The sequence below is a fragment of the Eucyclogobius newberryi genome, unplaced genomic scaffold, assembly GCF_026437365.1.
Source record: "Eucyclogobius newberryi isolate DKJ021-1_F unplaced genomic scaffold, fEucNew1.0.hap1 SCAF_11, whole genome shotgun sequence".
NCBI lineage: Eukaryota > Metazoa > Chordata > Actinopteri > Gobiiformes > Gobiidae > Eucyclogobius > Eucyclogobius newberryi.
In genome coordinates, this window is record NW_027315735.1 from 25,190,067 (window position 1) to 25,214,002 (window position 23,936).

The 23,936-nt window shown below is 43.2% G+C and overlaps 6 protein-coding genes across 39 annotated transcripts in view; all 6 read left to right on the forward strand.

Annotated features, from left to right (window-relative positions):
* The window catches only part of LOC140354591 (protocadherin gamma-A10-like), a 207,975-nt gene that overhangs the window by 166,724 nt on the left and 17,315 nt on the right, over nucleotides 1-23,936 (forward strand). The window contains exon 1 of one of the 34 annotated variants that reach the window (XM_072439658.1): nucleotides 6,852-9,530. The exons of the other annotated variants lie outside the window; for them this stretch is intronic. Coding sequence (XP_072295759.1) covers nucleotides 7,089-9,530 — 2,442 coding nt within the window. The 5' untranslated portion in view covers nucleotides 6,852-7,088. Of the gene's footprint in view, nucleotides 1-6,851; nucleotides 9,531-23,936 lie in introns of those variants that run through there. 34 annotated transcript variants of the gene reach the window in all.
* Nucleotides 3,792-6,410, forward strand: LOC140354598 (protocadherin gamma-C5-like). Its single transcript, XM_072439702.1, has one exon. The coding sequence runs from the start codon at nucleotides 3,954-3,956 to the stop codon at nucleotides 6,408-6,410; it is 2,457 nt and encodes an 818-aa protein (XP_072295803.1). The 5' UTR covers nucleotides 3,792-3,953.
* LOC140354599 (protocadherin gamma-C5-like) lies at nucleotides 10,103-12,754 on the forward strand. Its single transcript, XM_072439703.1, has one exon. It carries the CDS (start codon nucleotides 10,301-10,303, stop codon nucleotides 12,752-12,754), a length of 2,454 nt encoding a protein of 817 aa, XP_072295804.1. The 5' UTR covers nucleotides 10,103-10,300.
* On the forward strand, nucleotides 13,336-15,980 carry LOC140354600 (protocadherin gamma-C5-like). Its single transcript, XM_072439704.1, has one exon. It carries the CDS (start codon nucleotides 13,517-13,519, stop codon nucleotides 15,968-15,970), a length of 2,454 nt encoding a protein of 817 aa, XP_072295805.1. The 5' UTR covers nucleotides 13,336-13,516; the 3' UTR covers nucleotides 15,971-15,980.
* On the forward strand, nucleotides 17,139-19,861 carry LOC140354597 (protocadherin gamma-C5-like). The gene has a single exon (XM_072439701.1). It carries the CDS (start codon nucleotides 17,386-17,388, stop codon nucleotides 19,849-19,851), a length of 2,466 nt encoding a protein of 821 aa, XP_072295802.1. The 5' UTR covers nucleotides 17,139-17,385; the 3' UTR covers nucleotides 19,852-19,861.
* Nucleotides 21,045-23,751, forward strand: LOC140354596 (protocadherin gamma-C5-like). The gene has a single exon (XM_072439699.1). The coding sequence runs from the start codon at nucleotides 21,267-21,269 to the stop codon at nucleotides 23,730-23,732; it is 2,466 nt and encodes an 821-aa protein (XP_072295800.1). The 5' UTR covers nucleotides 21,045-21,266; the 3' UTR covers nucleotides 23,733-23,751.

Sequence of the window (23,936 nt, forward strand, 5' to 3'; positions counted from 1 at the left end):
AGCAGTGCAGTCTTTTTTGAACACTGCATCAGTTGTCTAAAACTGACAAATGTGAGGGTTTTTTTCGTGTTGAAAAAAGGAAAACAAAAATACTTAATCACAAACTGTAACCATATGACTTTTTTGTATGTTACATTGTCATAGTATTATATTTTTACTTGTTTTAATTGTAATATTATGAAAGTAATAAGGATGTATGTGATGTATTCAATATTTTGTTCAGTGCATGGCAACAGTCTGCCCACGTATTACACATGATAAAAGAAAACGTTGTTGTGCAGTGGAGGTAATGTTAAGGTATGCAAGGTAATGGTATTATGTGACAAAATAATACACACAAATTATCAAGCTTTAAATTGCAATATTATATGTTTACCTGAGGAAATGTACCTCAAGGGCTGCTTTAATTTCAACTTGTAATCTCTTTTTTTCCATTTTATCATTATTGCAATTGTCATGACATGATATACTGAAACACACATTTTACTCCACTATATGATTCAGCACTTGTTTCAAACTGAACTTATCTTAATGACTTCTAACAATTCTATTCATTACACCATATTCCACTTTTATTTCATCTAACATTAATAATTGTTGCAACACCATGTAAGTATTTCTGGAGTTCTTTCCCATTGTCACTTAGAGTCTGTAGAATCACAGTCTAACCAATATCCTGTTTTCTTTTGTTCTCTTCTATGTCCTGCTGCTGCTGCTTCTGCTGTTGATGTTGTTTCCTCTCGTGTCCTTTTAAATCCTGATGTGTCCACCCAAGGTAAGCAATTGTTTGGATTTCCACAGCACATAACACTAAGTGCAAATACACAAATGTTCAAGACTGATCTACACAAGACACAAACTTGCAACAGGCAATGACATCTCCGCACATTCATACACAATACTTACGTTTTGTTTTGTTACACCTTTTCGAGGATATGTTTTATAGTGAAATTATCCATCACTAGTTTTCTGCAGGTGGTTGTGTTTACTTTTTGTTGCATATTTTTTGCTATGAATTTCCTTCCCAGTCCGATGGGTTTTTATTTCCTGATTGCAGTTTTGAGGAATTTAGACCATTGACAAAAGCAATAATATTTTTGTCTTGAAGTGACATTAATTGCTATAGTATCTGGCCTATTGTTCCTCAATCTTTTTCATCACTCACCACAGAAAGTTAATGCCATTATGAGAAAATATCCATGGCATAGTCTCTGTAGGTTTAGCGAAGTATTGACTGTGATCTGCACCTGTCGAGTAAGTCAAGCCAAAAACAGGGATTATCCAGTGCAGCTCGTGATCTGACATTTTGACCCTTCAGTCAGCAACAGATTTGTCATCTTGTTATGGGTTATTAAAGGGTTTCTGGTGGAGGATCTGTCACCTATATACAGTATATATACAATATATATACAGTGTATATTTACATATATAAACATATAAACACACACACATATACACACATACACGCAAATATTATATATATATATATATATATATATATATATATATATATATATATATATATATATATATATATATATATATATATAAATGTATCTATTTTTAGTTTATTCAATTTAGTTTTTACTGCCAAAGTCACATGCTTGTCTCCATGGTGATTCTTAAATTGTGTGCTGTATTTCTGTATTGTATGTTTGTGAAACACTCCAGCCATAACAATAACCCACCAGAGAACTTACACAGTGTCCTTGGGTCTTACACCAAACACAATGCATGTTTTAATACACAGTGTGTCTAAAGAGTAAGTAGTAAATGTCTACAAAGTGGGTGCAGTCACAAACACACAAAGCTTGGAAATGGTCTACAATCTCACACAATTATTCTGAATAGATAATAATTAAAAATAAATACTTGAAACACCTTTAACCACTGCACCACCAAAAAAGCACTAAATAACTTTTCTTCCAAAGTATTCCAAAAGTGTTCCAAGTATTCTTTCATTCTTTGACAGTATTTCTACTTTTCATGTTTACTTTAAACAATGAATATGATAATGTTACATCCCTTTAAAATAAGGCATAGATACAAAGCATTTATAAATATATATTAATCATTGACAAACAAACTAATCATTTAATAATAATTTACGAGGGTTAGGGTTAATGTAAGGGCAAGTTAATGTTAATGATTAGTTTGTTTTTTGTGAATTGATTAGTAATTTATTACCAAACATTTTTAAATGCTTTTTAGATATGCCTTATAGTTAATTGTTAGTTAATTTGTGTTTATGATTAGTAAATATTATTAAATATTTGTAAATGATTCGTTAATGATTAACGAACATGTATAAATGCTTTGTATCTATGCTTTGTTCTTAAAGTGTTACTAATAATGTTGCAGAGGACATGTCTAATTTCATTCAGTTTTTCATTCACTTTTGCATGTCTTAATATTTTTATCCACCACTACATATGTAAACAAAGAAAGATAGAAAGAAAGAAAGAGATACGTAAATACATAAAATGTACCTCTTTAAAATGCATTTATGTTGTTTAGTAATAAATACAATTGCAATTGTTTTTTTGTTTTTTTAGTAAATTGAAAAACTGGGTTGAAATTAGGCACGAGCTAAACGCAGCTGCAGCGGCAGCAGTTGTCCGCCTGTGTGGCGCTGTCCACCTCCGTGGTGCTGAAACCTCCTGGCTCCCCCTCCCTTTGTGTTGTTCTTATACTGGCTCTCCACATCTCCCTCTGCCGCACGCAACGCTCATAGCAGAGAGGTTTTCTTTCCCATCTTCAAGATTTAATTTTTATTTTATGTATTTATTTATTTATTCTATTTGTACCTTTTTATGAGGGATTATATTGGACAGTTTTTGCTGTTCACATAGCACATGGTAGCTGTCACAATTGCAACATTTTAATTTGACCATATATTAGTTAAAAATTATAATGATTCAAATAAGCATGTTTTTTTTTCTGTATCAAAGTTAAAATAACAATTGTCAATGTGCTTTATATTTAGTCTCGGAGAAGCTGGAGTAAAGCGTGTGTACATAGAGCCTCTGTAGCTCCCCCTCCCCGTCCCTTTGCTCTACAGACCTCCATACGGGTACTTCTCTCAGCTGCTGCCTGATACATGCTCCTTGCTCTGAGCAGCGCTGTGAAGATGTAGCACGGTGCATTTTCCTCCTCTGACCACAGGAAGGCAACGATGAGCCTATTATTGCTGCTGCTGTAGGGATAGATTTTTGTTATATCGACTAGTAGAGGAAGACATTTATAGAGAATAGCAAATATACATATATATATTAAATTAGTTCGGTTTTTTGGTTGATAATATATACATAAAAAATATAACATTTGAAATATAACTATCAAGATTTGTTTTTGTCTTTCAATACTCAAAGCCAAATCAAGCATTTGTGTATAACTGCTCTAAAATAAAAAATAAAATAAAAAAGTAGAGGCTAAAAGGACTTCATCTTAATAAACAATTGCTTTGTATATGTATTGCAAGTTTTTCCTATGTTAAGTTAGCCTTTTTTGGTATTTATAATATAGTAGAATAGAATAATAACCTTGCAGTGCAATTTATATGATATAACATGATATGATGTGATGTGATGTAATGTAATATAATGTAATGTAATGTGACGTACTATAAAGTAACGTAATGTAAGTAGAGAGGAGAGATTGAGCACTGCACGCCGCTCTCTGGTCTAACGTCCTTACGTCACGATGCTGCAGACGGTATTTGCCCATCATTGGTGGAAATATTTTTTATGGCTCCACCAATGGCATATCCAGCTCTACAAAGAGATCTAGTCCTTTCCTGGTGCCTTCAGTCTTGTAACCACAGCGACGTTGTGCTCACGAGGAGGAGCTAAACCAACAAAATCATGCATTTTGCAGGAATTAAGGATTTATCACTGGATTATAAATCTTCTATTTTTGATAATGGTATTTAGTGATCCAAGGGATAAGAAATCATGTGGACTAAAGTGTGTTCATGGCAGCTGTTTGTGTGGTGGTGTCACTCGTCTTTCTTTTGGAGTACAATAGACGGGCAGACGCGGTACAGCATCCCAGAGGAACTTAAACAGGGAGCTACGGTTGGAAACCTGGCCAAAGATTTGGGTTTGGTTTTGTCTGATTTGGACAAACGAAAACTTAGGATAGCCTCGCAAGATGGTAAGCAATATTTTGGCTTGAACTCGAGGAAAGGAGATTTGATAGTGACGGACAGGATTGACAGAGAAGAACTTTGTAGACATAAACTATCATGCGTGCTGCCTCTGGAGCTGGTTATAGACGGACCACTACAATTATTCAGGGTCGAAATAGAGATTCAGGACACAAACGACAACTCGCCCAGTTTTGTTTCAAAAGAGAAAGTTTTAAAAATTGCAGAGCTTGTAAATACTGGCGCAAAATTTCCTTTAGAAAGTGCACAAGACCCCGATGTTGGCTCTAACTCAGTGCGTTCTTATATTATCAGTAAAAATGAGCATTTCAAAATGACTGTTAAAACCCACAAGGATGGTCGTAAAATCCCTGAATTGGTTTTAGAAAAGGCGCTTGACAGAGAAAAGCAATCGATTCATAACCTTATTCTCACGGCAGTAGATGGCGGGGACCCAGCGCGCTCCGGAACAGCTCAGATAACAATTATTGTGCTTGACAATAACGACAACGCTCCTCAGTTTGAAAAGAACGTCTATGAGGCAAATGTCAGCGAGAAAGCAACCATCGGGACAGAAATTGTAAGCGTTAAAGCCACGGACATAGACGAGGGGTTAAACGGAGAAATAGAATATATTTTCGCAGATCAAACCACGGATCACACTTTGTCTTTGTTTGATATTAAACCTACTACAGGTGTGATTGTAGTGAAAGGGTTATTGGACCATGAATCACACGCTATTCATAGATTTGATATAACTGCAAAAGACAAAGGTAATCCCGAGATGGATGGCCACTGTAGCGTAGAGATTAAAATAGTAGATGTTAACGACAATGCTCCTGAGATTATAGTGAAGTCGTTAACCTCACCTGTTCCAGAGGATTCAGCTGTGGGGACAGTCATTGCACTGATAAGTGCCCGTGATTTAGACTCAGGTGAAAATGGGAAAGTGACGCTGACGCTGTCCTCTGGATCTCCCTTTAAACTAAACCCCTCAGTCTCGAGCCATTACTCATTAGTGACTAGCGGACCACTGGACAGAGAGAAAAGTGCTCTTTACAGGGTCAAACTTAGAGCATTTGATAATGGAAGACCAGCTTTATCAGAAGAGAAAATATTAGAAGTGGTGTTATCTGACGTGAATGATAATCCGCCTGTCTTCTCCCACCCAACATATGTGACTTATGTCCAAGAGAACTGTCCTCCTGGAAGAATACTGTACTCGGTGTCAGCCTCGGACCTGGATTTTGGAGAAAACGCCAAAGTGTCTTACTCTATTCTGGACTCTAAAGTGCAGGACGTGTCAGTCTCGTCTTATGTCTACATTAACTCAGAGAACGGCAGCATCTACAGCATGCACTCGTTTGACTACGAGAAGCTCAAGGTGTTTCAGATCATGGTCCAGGCCAAAGACCAGGGCTCTCCGAGTCTCAGCAGCAACGCCACGGTCCATGTTTTTATCCTGGACCAGAACGACAACGCCCCCGCTGTCATTTACCCCTCCTCCGCTGGCCTGGGCTCTCTTTCCCTCCAGAGGTTGCCCCGCACCGCTAAAGCGGGATACCTGGTTACCAAGGTGACGGCCGTGGACGCAGACTCGGGCCATAACGCGTGGATCTCGTACAAAGTGGCGGAGGCCACGGACGCGTCTCTGTTCAGTGTGAACCAGTACACAGGGGAGGTGAGGACTAAACGCGCTGTGGCCGAGCAGGACGACTCCTCTCAGCGGCTGCTCATAGAGATCAGGGACGACGGTGAACCCGTGCAGTCCGCCACGGTCACGGTGTCCATCCTGCTGGAGGACGGTCTGCACGAGCCCATCCAGGACATCAGGCACAAAGCAGCAGAGTCCGGTGTTAAAACCGGCCGCCTCGCGCTCTATTTGATCCTGTCTCTGGCCTCGGTGTCCGTGCTGTCTCTGGTGACTTTTCTCATCTTAGCAGTGAAATGTGTGAAGAGCAGCGCGGGCAGCGCGAGCTGCTGCGTCAGACGCAGTGACTGTGACGATTACAAGAACCCCAACAGAAACCTGCAGATCCAGCTCAACACTGATGGACCTATAAAGTATGTGGAGGTCCTGGGAGGAGACATGATGTCTCAGAGCCAGTCGTTCAGGTCCTGTATGTCTCCAATGTCAGAGTACAGTGACTTCACTTTGATTAAGCCCAGCAGCACCTCTGACTTTAAGGAGGTCATCAGTGTCCTGGACGCGTCTCTCCCAGACAGCACGTGGACTTTTGAGAGTCAACAGGTGAGACAATGAGAACAATAAGTCAATAATAACAAAATGTCAAACAGAATCTATATATAACTATGTATATGACTATAAATGTATATATTTATATATTCATATATTTATATATCTAGTTATTTATGTTTTTATTTATTTATTTTACCTTAAAAAGCAAAACATACACAATAAAATGTCCAAACATTTCGAAAATACCTACTAAATGAAAACGAAACATACCTAATTTTGTAGCTTACAATTGTATTTGTTTTTTTTTGTTCATATTTACTCAAACTTTCAATAATAAATCTGTGTTTTTAATAGCAGTAAAATATAATGCACGTTTTAGGTTAATTATACCTACACTTTGCCTGATGGAGGACAAGCTGCTGTTCTGTGAACTTGTCACACAGGGAAAACCCTGTTTGATCTGTGATTGGACTGTGGTGTTAGCTGCTCTCAGCCAATAGAATTCACTCATGTACAAAGAGATCTACTGCTCTGCTGCTGAGTGCTACAGCCATAAGACCCCTCAGTGTTGTTCAGAGCAGAGATGCGCTGCTTGGTAGTTGTTCATTGTGGATTATTGATGCTTTTTCATAATATACCATTTATTGGATCCAACATATTTTCAGTCCTAGGAATTATGGGCTGAATGACTAGTTCTACCAATGCAACTTGAAGTGATTTAAAAATTCTGAAAGGAGAAAGATGGGTCGTGGAGCTTTGGCGTGGCGGACGTTCTGCTGGCATTATTTCTTCCTTTTGTGGAGTTTAACAGACGCACAGACTCGTTACAGCATCCCAGAGGAACTGAAGCAGGGCTCTGTGGTAGGAAACATCGCCAAAGACCTTGGTTTGAGTTTAACAGACATTTTTGACCGTAAGCTGCGTGTCGCTGCTGAGGCTGGGAAGCAGTTTTTCACCGTGGACTCGGGGAAGGGTGAGCTGGTGGTGAACGACAGAATAGACAGAGAGACTTTATGTGGACAAAGCGCCAGCTGCGTGTTGCCTCTGCAGGTCGTGACAGAAAACCCACTACAGCTCCATCGGATAGAAGTAGAAATACGTGATATTAATGATAATTCACCGGTGTTTGTAACACAGCAACATGACTTGAAAATAGCAGAATCGACTGTCACGGGGGTTCGTTTTCCATTAGAAACAGCGCAGGATCCAGATTCAGGGATTAATTCTGTTAAATCTTACAGTTTGAGTAAAAGTGAATGTTTTAGTCTTAAAATGAAGGAGTTGCCCGGGGGTCTTCAGGCCCCAGAGCTGGTCTTAGACAAAATGCTCGACAGAGAAAAACAAAGTGTTCACGAATTACTATTGACAGCATTAGACGGAGGCAATCCTGTAAAACGTGGAATCATGAAAATTGTAGTCACAGTGTTTGATGTAAATGATAATGTCCCTATTTTCACAAAACCTTCTTATAACCTAACTGTCCCTGAGAACAGCGTGTCGGGGGCGGTGCTAGTTAAAGTTGAAGCCACGGACGCGGATGAAGGTGCAAATGGAGACGTTGAATACGCATTTGCTCAACATACACCACAGTCTTTACTGTCTTTGTTTAATGTAAACTCAGACACTGGTGAACTGTCAATAGTTGGACAGTTGGACTATGAACTTAGTCCCGTTTATGATTTGCGAATTACCGCAAAAGACAAAGGTGTTCCTGAAATGGAGGGACATTGTCGAGTTCAAATCAGAGTCGTGGACATAAACGACAATGTCCCAGAAATTATTCTTACTTCAACTCCCAATCCAGTGCGTGAGGACGCGAGCAAAGGCACTGTAGTGGCTTTAATCAGTGCCAAAGACCTAGATTCGGGCAATAATGGTAAAGTAGTTTTAAAGTTACCAGTGGGGTCTCCATTTAGTCTGAAACCGTCATTTTCTAATAATTATGCCCTAGTCACTAGTGGCTCTTTAGACCGCGAACGTTTTCCATTTTATAACGTAGAGATAACAGCCACAGACTCGGGCTCTCCTCCTCTCTCCAGTAAGAAAACTATAATTGTCAGTGTCTCAGACGTGAACGACAACCCGCCAGTCTTCTCTCAGCCCTCATATAATGTGTATTTAAAAGAGAACGGGGTCCCTGGCTCTATACTGTACTCAGTGTCAGCCTCGGACCGGGATTTTGGAGAAAACTCCAAAGTGTCTTACTCTATTCTGGACTCTAAAGTGCAGGACGTGTCAGTCTCGTCTTATGTCTACATTAACTCAGAGAACGGCAGCATCTACAGCATGCACTCGTTTGACTACGAGAAGCTCAAGGTGTTTCAGATCATGGTCCAGGCCAAAGACCAGGGCTCTCCGAGTCTCAGCAGCAACGCCACGGTCCATGTTTTTATCCTGGACCAGAACGACAACGCCCCCGCTGTTATTTACCCCTCCTCCGCTGGCCTGGGCTCCCTCTCCCTCCAGAGGATGCCCCGCACCGCTAAAGCGGGATACCTGGTTACCAAGGTGACGGCCGTGGACGCAGACTCGGGCCATAACGCGTGGATCTCGTACAAAGTGGCGGAGGCCACGGACGCGTCTCTGTTCAGTGTGAACCAGTACACAGGGGAGGTGAGGACTAAACGCGCTGTGGCCGAGCAGGACGACTCCTCTCAGCGGCTGCTCATAGAGATCAGGGACGACGGTGAACCCGTGCAGTCCGCCACGGTCACGGTGTCCATCCTGCTGGAGGACGGTCTGCACGAGCCCATCCAGGACATCAGGCACAAAGCAGCAGAGTCCGGTGTTAAAACCGGCCGCCTCGCGCTCTATTTGATCCTGTCTCTGGCCTCGGTGTCCGTGCTGTCTCTGGTGACTTTTCTCATCTTAGCAGTGAAATGTGTGAAGAGCAGCGCGGGCAGTGCGAGCTGCTGCGTCAGACGCAGTGACTGTGACGATTACAAGAACCCCAACAGAAACCTGCAGATCCAGCTCAACACTGATGGACCTATAAAGTATGTGGAGGTCCTAGGAGGAGACATGATGTCTCAGAGCCAGTCGTTCAGGTCCTGTATGTCTCCAATGTCAGAGTACAGTGACTTCACTTTGATTAAGCCCAGCAGCACCTCTGACTTTAAGGAGGTCATCAGTGTCCTGGACGCGTCGCTCCCAGACAGCACGTGGACTTTTGAGAGTCAACAGGTGAGACAATGAGAAAACAATGTCAAACAGGATCTGAGAACGTTTTATTTCAGGACCACAGCAATGGTCAGCATATCTCCCCTTGCATCTTTTCCTGTGTTTAAATGGCAAACTATTTTTTTAAATGTGTTAATTTCATTAGGCATATCTAAAAACCCTGTCATTTTCAATTTCTGAGAACGTTTTATTTCAGCACCACAGCAGTGGTCAGCATTTCTCCCCTTGCATCTTTTCCTTTTTTTTTAAATGCCGAACTATTTTTTTAAAATGTGTTCATTTCATTAGGCATATCTAAAAACCCTGCCATTTTCAATGTGTGTCATTTAATATATCTATTTATTTTATTTTTTGTCAGGGTTAGACAATTATAAAGTTACGTTTTAATAGTCGTTAAACACTTTGTACCTTTTAGGGGAATTTCACACATTTTTATGTTGGAGGACAAGCTGCTGTTGCGTGCACTTGAGACACAGGGAAATCTGTTTGCTCTGTGATTGGACTGTGGTGTTAGCTGCTCTCAGCCAATAGAATTCACTCATGTACAAAGAGATCTACTGCTCTGCTGCTGAGTGCTACAGCCATAAGACCCCTCAGTGTTGTTCAGAGCAGAGATGCGCTGCTTGGTTGTTGTTCAGTATCGATTTGTAATGTTTTTTGAGGATATACCGTTTACTAGATCTTACTTTTCAATGAAAGGAATTATGGGCTGACTCTCTATTTCAACCAGTGCAACTTGGAGTGCTGTAAGGATTCTAAATTGACCAAAGAAGATGCGTCGTGGAGCTTTGGCGTGGCGGACGTTCTGCTGGCATTATTTCTTCCTTTTGTGGAGTTTAACAGACGCACAGACTCGTTACAGCATCCCAGAGGAACTGAAGCAGGGCTCTGTGGTAGGAAACATCGCCAAAGACCTTGGTTTGAGTTTAACAGACATTTTTGACCGTAAGCTGCGTGTCGCTGCTGAGGCTGGGAAGCAGTTTTTCACCGTGGACTCGGGGAAGGGTGAGCTGGTGGTGAACGACAGAATAGACAGAGAGACTTTATGTGGACAAAGCGCCAGCTGCGTGTTGCCTGTGCAGGTCGTGACAGAAAACCCACTACAGCTCCATCGGATAGAAGTAGAAATACGAGATATTAATGATAATTCACCGGTGTTTGTAAAACGGCAAAAGTCACTAAAAATAGCAGAGTCGACTATCGCTGGCGCGCATTTTCCATTAGAAACAGCGCAGGATCTAGACGTAGGTACTAATACTGTAAAGACTTACAGTTTGAGTAAAAGTGACTCTTTTAGTTTAAAAATGAATGAGTTGTCTGGTGGTATTCAGACCCCGGAGCTGGTGTTGGACAAAATGCTTGATAGAGAAAAACAGAGTATTCATGAATTACTACTGACAGCGTTAGACGGAGGGAATCCTGTAAAAAGTGGGATAATGAAAATTGTAGTTACCGTGCTCGATATTAATGACAACTTTCCTGTTTTTAAGAAACCTCTATACAATTTAACTATTCCAGAAAACAGCCTTCCTGGGTCAATTCTAGTGACGGTTGCAGCCACAGACGTAGATGAAGGTGCAAATGGAGAGCTTCGGTACAGTTTTGCAGAGAACACTCCGGAGACATTTTTGTCTTTGTTTCAATTAAACTCAGACACCGGGGAAATATCCCTAGTGGGACAATTGGACTATGAGCTCAGTCCCATTTATGATTTGCAAATTACGGCAAAAGACAGAGGCGTTCCTGAAATGGAGGGACATTGTCGTGTACACGTCCAAGTAATAGACATAAACGATAATGTTCCAGAAATAATTCTTACTTCTACTCCTAATCCAGTGCGCGAGGACGCAAGGAAAGGCACTGTCGTGGCTTTAATCAATGCCAGAGACCTAGACTCAGGCGACAATGGTAAAGTTGTTCTAAAGTTACCAGTGGGGTCTCCTTTTATTCTGAAACCTTCATTTTCTAATAATTATGCGCTAGTCACTAGTGGCTCTTTAGACCGAGAACGTTTTCCATTTTATAACGTAGAGATAACAGCCACAGACTCGGGCTCTCCTCCTCTCTCCAGCAAGAAAACTATATTTGTCAGTGTCTCAGACGTGAACGACAACCCGCCAGTCTTCTCTCAGCCCTCATATAATGTGTATTTAAAAGAGAACGGGGTCCCTGGCTCTATACTGTACTCAGTGTCAGCCTCGGACCTGGATTTTGGAGAAAACGCCAAAGTGTCTTACTCTATTCTGGACTCTAAAGTGCAGGACGTGTCAGTCTCGTCTTATGTCTACATTAACTCAGAGAACGGCAGCATCTACAGCATGCACTCGTTTGACTACGAGAAGCTCAAGGTGTTTCAGATCATGGTCCAGGCCAAAGACCAGGGCTCTCCGAGTCTCAGCAGCAACGCCACGGTCCATGTTTTTATCCTGGACCAGAACGACAACGCCCCCGCTGTCATTTACCCCTCCTCCGCTGGCCTGGGCTCCCTCTCCCTCCAGAGGTTGCCCCGCACCGCTAAAGCGGGATACCTGGTTACCAAGGTGACGGCCGTGGACGCAGACTCGGGCCATAACGCGTGGATCTCGTACAAAGTGGCGGAGGCCACGGACGCGTCTCTGTTCAGTGTGAACCAGTACACAGGGGAGGTGAGGACTAAACGCGCTGTGGCCGAGCAGGACGACTCCTCTCAGCGGCTGCTCATAGAGATCAGGGACGACGGTGAACCCGTGCAGTCCGCCACGGTCACGGTGTCCATCCTGCTGGAGGACGGTCTGCACGAGCCCATCCAGGACATCAGGCACAAAGCAGCAGAGTCCGGTGTTAAAACCGGCCGCCTCGCGCTCTATTTGATCCTGTCTCTGGCCTCGGTGTCCGTGCTGTCTCTGGTGACTTTTCTCATCTTAGCAGTGAAATGTGTGAAGAGCAGCGCGGGCAGCGCGAGCTGCTGCGTCAGACGCAGTGACTGTGACGATTACAAGAACCCCAACAGAAACCTGCAGATCCAGCTCAACACTGATGGACCTATAAAGTATGTGGAGGTCCTGGGAGGAGACATGATGTCTCAGAGCCAGTCGTTCAGGTCCTGTATGTCTCCAATGTCAGAGTACAGTGACTTCACTTTGATTAAGCCCAGCAGCACCTCTGACTTTAAGGAGGTCATCAGTGTCCTGGACGCGTCTCTCCCAGACAGCACGTGGACTTTTGAGAGTCAACAGGTGAGACAATGAGAAAACAATGTCAAACGGGATCTGAGAACGTTTTATTTCAGCACCACAGCAGTGGTCAGCACATCTCCCCTTGCATCTTTTCCTGTGTTTAAATGGCAAACTATTTTTTAAAATGTGTTCATTTCATTAGGCATATCTAAAAACCCTGTAATTTTCAATGTCTTGACAACGTTTTATTTCAGCACCACAGCAATGGTCAGCATATCTCCCCTTGCATCTTTTCCTTTTTTTTAAAATGCCGAACTATTTTTTTTTAAATGTGTTAATTTCATTAGGCATATCTAAAAACCCTGTCATTTTCAATTTGTGTCATTTAATATATTTATTTATTTTATTTTTTGTCAGGGTTAGACAATTAAAAAGTTACGTTTTAATAGTCGTAAAACACGTAGTACCTTTTAGGTGAATTTTAATACATTTTTTTATGTTGGAGGACAAGCTGCTGTTGCGTGCACTTGACACAGGGAAATCTGTTTGCTCTGTGATTGGACTGTGGTGTTAGCTGCTCTCAGCCAATAGAATTCACTCATGTACAAAGAGATCTACTGCTCTGCTGCTGAGTGCTACAGCCATAAGACCCCTCAGTGTTGTTCAGTGCAGAGATGCGCTGCTTGGTAGTTGTTCGGCTTGGATTATTAATGTGTTTTTACCATACACCATTTACTCGAACTTACTTTTCTATGCAAGGAATTATGGGCTGACTGTCTATATTTCTACCTAAGCGACTTGGCGTGCTAGGAGGATTCAGCACTGACAAAAAAGATGGGTCGTGGAGCTTTGGCGTGGCGGACGTTCTGCTGGCATTATTTCTTCCTTTTGTGGAGTTTAACAGACGCACAGACTCGTTACAGCATCCCAGAGGAACTGAAGCAGGGCTCTGTGGTAGGAAACATCGCCAAAGACCTTGGTTTGAGTTTAACAGACATTTTTGACCGTAAGCTGCGTGTCGCTGCTGAGGCTGGGAAGCAGTTTTTCACCGTGGACTCGGGGAAGGGTGAGCTGGTGGTGAACGACAGAATAGACAGAGAGACTTTATGTGGACAAAGCGCCAGCTGCGTGTTGCCTCTGCAGGTCGTGACAGAAAACCCACTACAGCTCCATCGGATAGAAGTAGAAATACGTGATATTAATGATAATTCACCGGTGTTTGTAACACAACAACATGACTTTGAAATAGCAGAGACGACTGTCACGGGGGTTCGTTTTCCATTAGAAACAGCGCAGGATCCAGATTCAGGAATTAATTCTGTTAAATCTTACAGTTTGAGTAAAAGTGAATGTTTTAGTCTTAAAATGAAGGAGTTGCCCGGGGGTCTTCAGGCCCCAGAGCTGGTCTTAGACAAAATGCTCGACAGAGAAAAAAAAAGTGTTCACGAATTACTATTGACAGCATTAGACGGAGGCAATCCTGTAAAACGTGGAATCATGAAAATTTTAGTTACAGTGCTTGATATAAATGACAACATCCCTGTTTTTACAAAACCTTCGTATAACCTAACTGTCCCTGAGAACAGCGTGTCGGGGACAGTGCTAGTTAAAGTTGAAGCCACGGACGCGGATGAAGGTGCAAATGGAGACGTTGAATACGCATTTGCTCAACATACACCACAGTCTTTACTGTCTTTGTTTAAAGTAAACTCAGACACTGGTGAAGTATCACTAGTTGGTCAATTAGACTATGAACTTAGTCCGGTTTATGATTTGCGAATTACTGCTAAAGACAAAGGCGTTCCGAGAATGGAGGGACATTGTCGTGTACAGGTAAATATAGAAGACATAAACGATAATGTTCCCGAAATCTTGCTTACTTCAACTCCTAATCCAGTGCGCGAGGACGCACTGAAAGGCACTGTCGTGGCTCTGATCAGGGTCAGTGATCTAGACGCGGGCGATAATGCTAAGGTAGTTCTAAAGTTACCAGTGGGGTCTCCATTTAATCTGAAACCGTCATTTTCTAATAATTACGCTCTAGTCACAAGTGGCTCTTTAGATCGAGAGAGTTTTCCATTTTATAACGTAGAGATAACAGCCACAGACTCGGGCTCTCCTCCTCTCTCCAGTATGAAAACTATATTTGTCAGTGTCTCAGACGTGAACGACAACCCGCCAGTCTTCTCTCAGCCCTCATATAATGTGTATTTAAAAGAGAACGGGGTCCCTGGCTCTATACTGTACTCAGTGTCAGCCTCGGACCTGGATTTTGGAGAAAACGCCAAAGTGTCTTACTCTATTCTGGACTCTAAAGTGCAGGACGTGTCAGTCTCGTCTTATGTCTACATTAACTCAGAGAACGGCAGCATCTACAGCATGCACTCGTTTGACTACGAGAAGCTCAAGGTGTTTCAGATCATGGTCCAGGCCAAAGACCAGGGCTCTCCGAGTCTCAGCAGCAACGCCACGGTCCATGTTTTTATCCTGGACCAGAACGACAACGCCCCCGCTGTCATTTACCCCTCCTCCGCTGGCCTGAGCTCCCTCTCCCTCCAGAGGATGCCCCGCACCGCTAAAGCGGGATACCTGGTTACCAAGGTGACGGCCGTGGACGCAGACTCGGGCCATAACGCGTGGATCTCGTACAAAGTGGCGGAGGCCACGGACGCGTCTCTGTTCAGTGTGAACCAGTACACAGGGGAGGTGAGGACTAAACGCGCTGTGGCCGAGCAGGACGACTCCTCTCAGCGGCTGCTCATAGAGATCAGGGACGACGGTGAACCCGTGCAGTCCGCCACGGTCACGGTGTCCATCCTGCTGGAGGACGGTCTGCACGAGCCCATCCAGGACATCAGGCACAAAGCAGCAGAGTCCGGTGTTAAAACCGGCCGCCTCGCACTCTATTTGATCCTGTCTCTGGCCTCGGTGTCCGTGCTGTCTCTGGTGACTTTTCTCATCTTAGCAGTGAAATGTGTGAAGAGCAGCGCGGGCAGCGCGAGCTGCTGCGTCAGACGCAGTGACTGTGACGATTACAAGAACCCCAACAGAAACCTGCAGATCCAGCTCAACACTGACGGACCTATAAAGTATGTGGAGGTCCTGGGAGGAGACATGATGTCTCAGAGCCAGTCGTTCAGGTCCTGTATGTCTCCAATGTCAGAGTACAGTGACTTCACTTTGATTAAGCCCAGCAGCACCTCTGACTTTAAGGAGGTCATCAGTGTCCTGGACGCGTCTCTCCCAGACAGCACGTGGACTTTTGAGAGTCAACAGGTGAGCACATGAGAACAAAATGTCCGACTGAAACATATCTGGATTGAGTTTATTTTTCTCTATTTTGTCCTGCATGACTTCTTTAAAGTTTAATTTCGGCACCACAACAAATAGTGCCTCTCCCCCTGCGAAGGTTGACCTCCTATTATATCACACAAGAGTTAGAAATATTTTTTTTATTTTTTTAAGAAAAAGACCAAATACATAGTTCTGCACCATCTGCAGTCAGTCTGTCTGTGGTGGTAGGATCTCTCCTTCAGTATGTTCCCCACAATGTTTTTACCTCAGGGTTTTGTATATTTCAGTTGCCGTGGCGGGTTTAAGAATAGGGAACAGGATATTTATCCATTTTCTGATTCCCTGTGAACATTGTTTAATCTGCTTTTCTATTCAACTCTTGTCTTTTAAACCAACTGCTGTTGTTATTTTGGACGTTACTAAAATAGATTGAATTGGATTGAAAAATACATTTAGTAAATAACAGGAAAGAGGCAAGTTTATTCATAGAGAATAAATTGTACACAAGGTAATTCAAAGTGCTTTACACAACAGGAAAATCATCATTAAAATCAAAAAGACATGACAGAAATCAAAGAACATCTTAAGACCTAAAAGAGAAGATTGTAAATAAGATAATTTCAGTCATATGCACTCAGCTAAACAGAACTGTTTTTAGCTCAGATTTGAACATTGTCAGAGCAGAGCCCTGTCATACATTTTCAGAAAGACTGTTCCATATTGTATCTGCATAAAACTGAAACACAGATTTGTTTAGTCCTGACTCCGGGCACCAACAGGAGGCTGGTCCCTGCGGTCCTTACAGTCCAAATTGGTTCACATGACACCAACATGTCCGAGATGTACTTTGGTGCTAGGTCATAAGCTATACACTGTGCTAGAAAGTTTCCAAAAAAATATTACAGTTATTAATTTTATACAGTAATGTGGTATTTTAAACACAAACATTAACCTTTTTTAATTTTATTTTTACAAATGTCATTTGATAAAATCTTTCATATACTTTTTGTAAGCTTCTGACAATAATAAAGTGCATGTTAAAACTACTACAATATATTGTCTGTTTTAGGTGAATTATAACAATTTTGCCTGTTGGAGGACAAGCTGCTTTACTTGGCAGGCGGGGAAATCTGTTTGCTCTGTGATTGGACTGTGGTGTTAGCTGCTCTCAGCCAATAGAATTCACTCATGTACAAAGAGATCTACTGCTCTGCTGCTGAGTGCTACAGCCATAAGACCCATCAGTGTTGTTCAGAGCAGAGATGCGCTGCGTGGTAGTTGTTCATTGTGGATTTATAATGTTTTTTTGAAAATATACCATTTTCTGGATTTTATTTTTCAATGTAAGAAATAATGGGCTGGCTGTCTATTTCTACCAATGCAACTTGGAGTGAATTAAGGCGTTGGAAATGACAAAAAAGATGGGTCGTGGAGCTTCGGCGTGGCGGACGTTCTGCTGGCATTATTTCTTCCTTTTGTGGAGTTTAACAGACGCACAGACTCGTTACAGCATCCCAGAGGAACTGAAGCAGGGCTCTGTGGTAGGAAACATCGCCAAAGACCTTGGTTTGAGTTTAACAGACATTTTTGACCGTAAGCTGCGTGTCGCTGCTGAGGCTGGGAAGCAGTTTTTCACCGTGGACTCGGGGAAGGGTGAGCTGGTGGTGAACGACAGAATAGACAGAGAGACTTTATGTGGACAAAGCGCCAGCTGCGTGTTGCCTCTGCAGGTCGTGACAGAAAACCCACTACAGCTCCATCGGATTGAAGTAGAAATACGAGATATTAATGATAATTCACCGGTGTTTGTAACACAACAACATGACTTGGAAATAGCAGAATCGACTGTCACGGGGGTTCGTTTTCCTTTAGGAACAGCGCAGGATCCAGATTCAGGGATTAATTCTGTTAAGTCTTACAGTTTGAGTAAAAGTGAATGTTTTAGTCTTAAAATGAAGGAGTTTCCCGGGGGTCTTCAGGCCCCAGAGCTGGTCTTAGACAAAATGCTCGACAGAGAAAAAAAAGGTGTTCACGAATTATTATTGACAGCATTAGACGGAGGCAATCCTGTAAAACGTGGAATAATGAAAATTTTAGTTACAGTGCTTGATAATAATGACAACATCCCTGTTTTTACAAAACCTTCGTATAACCTAACTGTCCCTGAGAACAGCGTGTCGGGGACAGTGCTAGTTAAAGTTGAAGCCACGGACGCGGATGAAGGTGCAAATGGAGACGTTGAATACGCATTTGCTCAACATACACCACAGTCTTTACTGTCTTTGTTTAAAGTAAACTCAGACACTGGTGAAGTATCACTAGTTGGTCAATTAGACTATGAACTTAGTCCGGTTTATGATTTGCGAATTACTGCTAAAGACAAAGGCGTTCCGAGAATGGAGGGACATTGTCGTGTACAGGTAAATATAGAAGACATAAACGATAATGTTCCCGAAATCTTGCTTACTTCAACTCCTAATCCAGTGCGTGAGGACGCACTGAAAGGCACTGTCGTGGCTCTGATCAGGGTCAGTGATCTAGACGCGGGCGATAATGCTAAGGTAGTTCTAAAGTTACCAGTGGGGTCTCCATTTAGTCTGAAACCGTCATTTTCTAATAATTATGCGCTAGTCACTAGTGGCTCTTTAGACCGCGAACGTTTTCCATTTTATAACGTAGAGATAACAGCCACAGACTCGGGCTCTCCTCCTCTCTCCAGTAAGAAAACTATAATTGTCAGTGTCTCAGACGTGAACGACAACCCGCCAGTCTTCTCTCAGCCCTCATATAATGTGTATTTAAAAGAGAACGGGGTCCCTGGCTCTATACTGTACTCAGTGTCAGCCTCGGACCTGGATTTTGGAGAAAACGCCAAAGTGTCTTACTCTATTCTGGACTCTAAAGTGCAGGACGTGTCAGTCTCGTCTTATGTCTACATTAACTCAGAGAACGGCAGCATCTACAGCATGCACTCGTTTGACTACGAGAAGCTCAAGGTGTTTCAGATCATGGTCCAGGCCAAAGACCAGGGCTCTCCGAGTCTCAGCAGCAACGCCACGGTCCATGTTTTTATCCTGGACCAGAACGACAACGCCCCCGCTGTCATTTACCCCTCCTCCGCTGGCCTGAGCTCCCTCTCCCTCCAGAGGATGCCCCGCACCGCTAAAGCGGGATACCTGGTTACCAAGGTGACGGCCGTGGACGCAGACTCGGGCCATAACGCGTGGATCTCGTACAAAGTGGCGGAGGCCACGGACGCGTCTCTGTTCAGTGTGAACCAGTACACAGGGGAGGTGAGGACTAAACGCGCTGTGGCCGAGCAGGACGACTCCTCTCAGCGGCTGCTCATAGAGATCAGGGACGACGGTGAACCCGTGCAGTCCGCCACGGTCACGGTGTCCATCCTGCTGGAGGACGGTCTGCACGAGCCCATCCAGGACATCAGGCACAAAGCAGCAGAGTCCGGTGTTAAAACTGGCCGCCTCGCGCTCTATTTGATCCTGTCTCTGGCCTCGGTGTCCGTGCTGTCTCTGGTGACTTTTCTCATCTTAGCAGTGAAATGTGTGAAGAGCAGCGCGGGCAGCGCGAGCTGCTGCGTCAGACGCAGTGACTGTGACGATTACAAGAACACCAACAGAAACCTGCAGATCCAGCTCAACACTGACGGACCTATAAAGTATGTGGAGGTCCTGGGAGGAGACATGATGTCTCAGAGCCAGTCGTTCAGGTCCTGTATGTCTCCAATGTCAGAGTACAGTGACTTCACTTTGATTAAGCCCAGCAGCACCTCTGACTTTAAGGAGGTCATCAGTGTCCTGGACGCGTCTCTCCCAGACAGCACGTGGACTTTTGAGAGTCAACAGGTGAGCACATGAGAACAAAATGTCCGACTGAAACATATCTGGATTGAGTTTATTTTTCTCTATTTTGTCCTGCATGACTTCTTTAAAGTTTAATTTCGGCACCACAACAAATAGTGCCTCTCCCCCTGCGAAGGTTGACCTCCTATTATATCACACAAGAGTTAGAAATATTTTTTTTATTTTTTTAAGAAAAAGACCAAATACATAGTTCTGCACCATCTGCAGTCAGTCTGTCTGTGGTGGTAGGATCTCTCCTTCAGTATGTTCTCCACAAGGTTTTTACCTCAGGGTTTTGTATATTTCAGTTGCCGTGGCGGATTTAAGAATAGGGAACAGGATATTTATCCATTTTCTGATTCCCTGTGAACATTGTTTAATCTGCTTTTCTATTCAACTCTTGTCTTTTAAACCAACTGCTGTTGTTATTTTGGACGTTACTAAAATAGATTGAATTGGATTGAAAAATACATTTAGTAAATAACAGGAAAGAGGCAAGTTTATTCATAGAGAATAAATTGTACACAAGGTAATTCAAAGTGCTTTACACAACAGGAAAATCATCATTAAAATCAAAAAGACATGACAGAAATCAAAGAACATCTTAAGACCTAAAAGAGAAGATTGTAAATAAGATAATTTCAGTCATATGCACTCAGCTAAACAGAACTGTTTTTAGCTCAGATTTGAACATTGTCAGAGCAGAGCCCTGTCATACATTTTCAGAAAGACTGTTCCATATTGTATCTGCATAAAACTGAAACACAGATTTGTTTAGTCCTGACTCCGGGCACCAACAGGAGGCTGGTCCCTGCGGTCCTTACAGTCCAAATTGGTTCACATGACACCAACATGTCCGAGATGTACTTTGGTGCTAGGTCATAAGCTATACACTGTGCTAGAAAGTTTCCAAAAAAATATTACAGTTATTAATTTTATACAGTAATGTGGTATTTTAAACACAAACATTAACCTTTTTTAATTTTATTTTTACAAATGTCATTTGATAAAATCTTTCATATACTTTTTGTAAGCTTCTGACAATAATAAAGTGCATGTTAAAACTACTACAATATATTGTCTGTTTTAGGTGAATTATAACAATTTTGCCTGTTGGAGGACAAGCTGCTTTACTTGGCAGGCGGGGAAATCTGTTTGCTCTGTGATTGGACTGTGGTGTTAGCTGCTCTCAGCCAATAGAATTCACTCATGTACAAAGAGATCTACTGCTCTGCTGCTGAGTGCTACAGCCATAAGACCCATCAGTGTTGTTCAGAGCAGAGATGCGCTGCGTGGTAGTTGTTCATTGTGGATTTATAATGTTTTTTTGAAAATATACCATTTTCTGGATTTTATTTTTCAATGTAAGAAATAATGGGCTGGCTGTCTATTTCTACCAATGCAACTTGGAGTGAATTAAGGCGTTGGAAATGACAAAAAAGATGGGTCGTGGAGCTTCGGCGTGGCGGACGTTCTGCTGGCATTATTTCTTCCTTTTGTGGAGTTTAACAGACGCACAGACTCGTTACAGCATCCCAGAGGAACTGAAGCAGGGCTCTGTGGTAGGAAACATCGCCAAAGACCTTGGTTTGAGTTTAACAGACATTTTTGACCGTAAGCTGCGTGTCGCTGCTGAGGCTGGGAAGCAGTTTTTCACCGTGGACTCGGGGAAGGGTGAGCTGGTGGTGAACGACAGAATAGACAGAGAGACTTTATGTGGACAAAGCGCCAGCTGCGTGTTGCCTCTGCAGGTCGTGACAGAAAACCCACTACAGCTCCATCGGATTGAAGTAGAAATACGAGATATTAATGATAATTCACCGGTGTTTGTAACACAACAACATGACTTGGAAATAGCAGAATCGACTGTCACGGGGGTTCGTTTTCCTTTAGGAACAGCGCAGGATCCAGATTCAGGGATTAATTCTGTTAAGTCTTACAGTTTGAGTAAAAGTGAATGTTTTAGTCTTAAAATGAAGGAGTTTCCCGGGGGTCTTCAGGCCCCAGAGCTGGTCTTAGACAAAATGCTCGACAGAGAAAAAAAAGGTGTTCACGAATTATTATTGACAGCATTAGACGGAGGCAATCCTGTAAAACGTGGAATAATGAAAATTTTAGTTACAGTGCTTGATATAAATGACAACATCCCTGTTTTTACAAAACCTTCGTATAACCTAACTGTCCCTGAGAACAGCGTGTCGGGGACAGTGCTAGTTAAAGTTGAAGCCACGGACGCGGATGAAGGTGCAAATGGAGACGTTGAATACGCATTTGCTCAACATACACCACAGTCTTTACTGTCTTTGTTTAATGTAAATTCAGACACTGGTGAAGTATCATTAGCTGGTCTATTAGACTATGAACTTAGTCCGGTTTATGATTTGCGAATTACTGCAAAAGACAAAGGCGTTCCGAAAATGGAGGGACATTGTCGTGTACAGGTAAATATAGAAGACATTAACGATAATGTTCCAGAAATCTTGCTTACTTCAACTCCTAATCCAGTGCGTGAGGACGCACTGAAAGGCACTGTCGTGGCTCTGATCAGGGTCAGTGATCTAGACGCGGGCGATAATGCTAAGGTAGTTCTAAAGTTACCAGTGGGGTCTCCATTTAGTCTGAAACCGTCATTTTCTAATAATTATGCGCTAGTCACTAGTGGCTCTTTAGACCGCGAACGTTTTCCATTTTATAACGTAGAGATAACAGCCACAGACTCGGGCTCTCCTCCTCTCTCCAGTAAGAAAACTATAATTGTCAGTGTCTCAGACGTGAACGACAACCCGCCAGTCTTCTCTCAGCCCTCATATAATGTGTATTTAAAAGAGAACGGGGTCCCTGGCTCTATACTGTACTCAGTGTCAGCCTCGGACCTGGATTTTGGAGAAAACGCCAAAGTGTCTTACTCTATTCTGGACTCTAAAGTGCAGGACGTGTCAGTCTCGTCTTATGTCTACATTAACTCAGAGAACGGCAGCATCTACAGCATGCACTCGTTTGACTACGAGAAGCTCAAGGTGTTTCAGATCATGGTCCAGGCCAAAGACCAGGGCTCTCCGAGTCTCAGCAGCAACGCCACGGTCCATGTTTTTATCCTGGACCAGAACGACAACGCCCCCGCTGTCATTTACCCCTCCTCCGCTGGCCTGGGCTCCCTCTCACTCCAGAGGATGCCCCGCACCGCTAAAGCGGGATACCTGGTTACCAAGGTGACGGCCGTGGACGCAGACTCGGGCCATAACGCGTGGATCTCGTACAAAGTGGCGGAGGCCACGGACGCGTCTCTGTTCAGTGTGAACCAGTACACAGGGGAGGTGAGGACTAAACGCGCTGTGGCCGAGCAGGACGACTCCTCTCAGCGGCTGCTCATAGAGATCAGGGACGACGGTGAACCCGTGCAGTCCGCCACGGTCACGGTGTCCATCCTGCTGGAGGACGGTCTGCACGAGCCCATCCAGGACATCAGGCACAAAGCAGCAGAGTCCGGTGTTAAAACCGGCCGCCTCGCGCTCTATTTGATCCTGTCTCTGGCCTCGGTGTCCGTGCTGTCTCTGGTGACTTTTCTCATCTTAGCAGTGAAATGTGTGAAGAGCAGCGCGGGCAGCGCGAGCTGCTGCGTCAGACGCAGTGACTGTGACGATTACAAGAACCCCAACAGAAACCTGCAGATCCAGCTCAACACTGATGGACCTATAAAGTATGTGGAGGTCCTGGGAGGAGACATGATGTCTCAGAGCCAGTCGTTCAGGTCCTGTATGTCTCCAATGTCAGAGTACAGTGACTTCACTTTGATTAAGCCCAGCAGCACCTCTGACTTTAAGGAGGTCATCAGTGTCCTGGACGCGTCTCTCCCAGACAGCACGTGGACTTTTGAGAGTCAACAGGTGAGAAAATGAGAAAACAATGTCAAACAGGATCTGAGAACGTTTTATTTCAGCACCACAGCAGTGGTCAGCCCATCTCCCCTTGCATATTTTCCTTTTTTTTTAAATGCCAAACTATTTTTTTTTATGTGTTCATTTCATTAGGCATATCTAAAAACCCTGTCATTTTCAATATTAGTCATTTAATATATTCATTTATTGTATTTGTTGTCAGGG

Bases quoted from the DNA above. Each gene is read 5' to 3' on its own strand.
- LOC140354600 (XM_072439704.1), top strand. From the start codon at position 13,517: ATGGGTCGTGGAGCTTTGGCGTGGCGGACGTTCTGCTGGCATTATTTC.
- LOC140354599 (XM_072439703.1), top strand. From the start codon at position 10,301: ATGCGTCGTGGAGCTTTGGCGTGGCGGACGTTCTGCTGGCATTATTTC.
- LOC140354598 (XM_072439702.1), top strand. From the start codon at position 3,954: ATGTGGACTAAAGTGTGTTCATGGCAGCTGTTTGTGTGGTGGTGTCAC.
- LOC140354596 (XM_072439699.1), top strand. From the start codon at position 21,267: ATGACAAAAAAGATGGGTCGTGGAGCTTCGGCGTGGCGGACGTTCTGC.
- LOC140354597 (XM_072439701.1), top strand. From the start codon at position 17,386: ATGACAAAAAAGATGGGTCGTGGAGCTTCGGCGTGGCGGACGTTCTGC.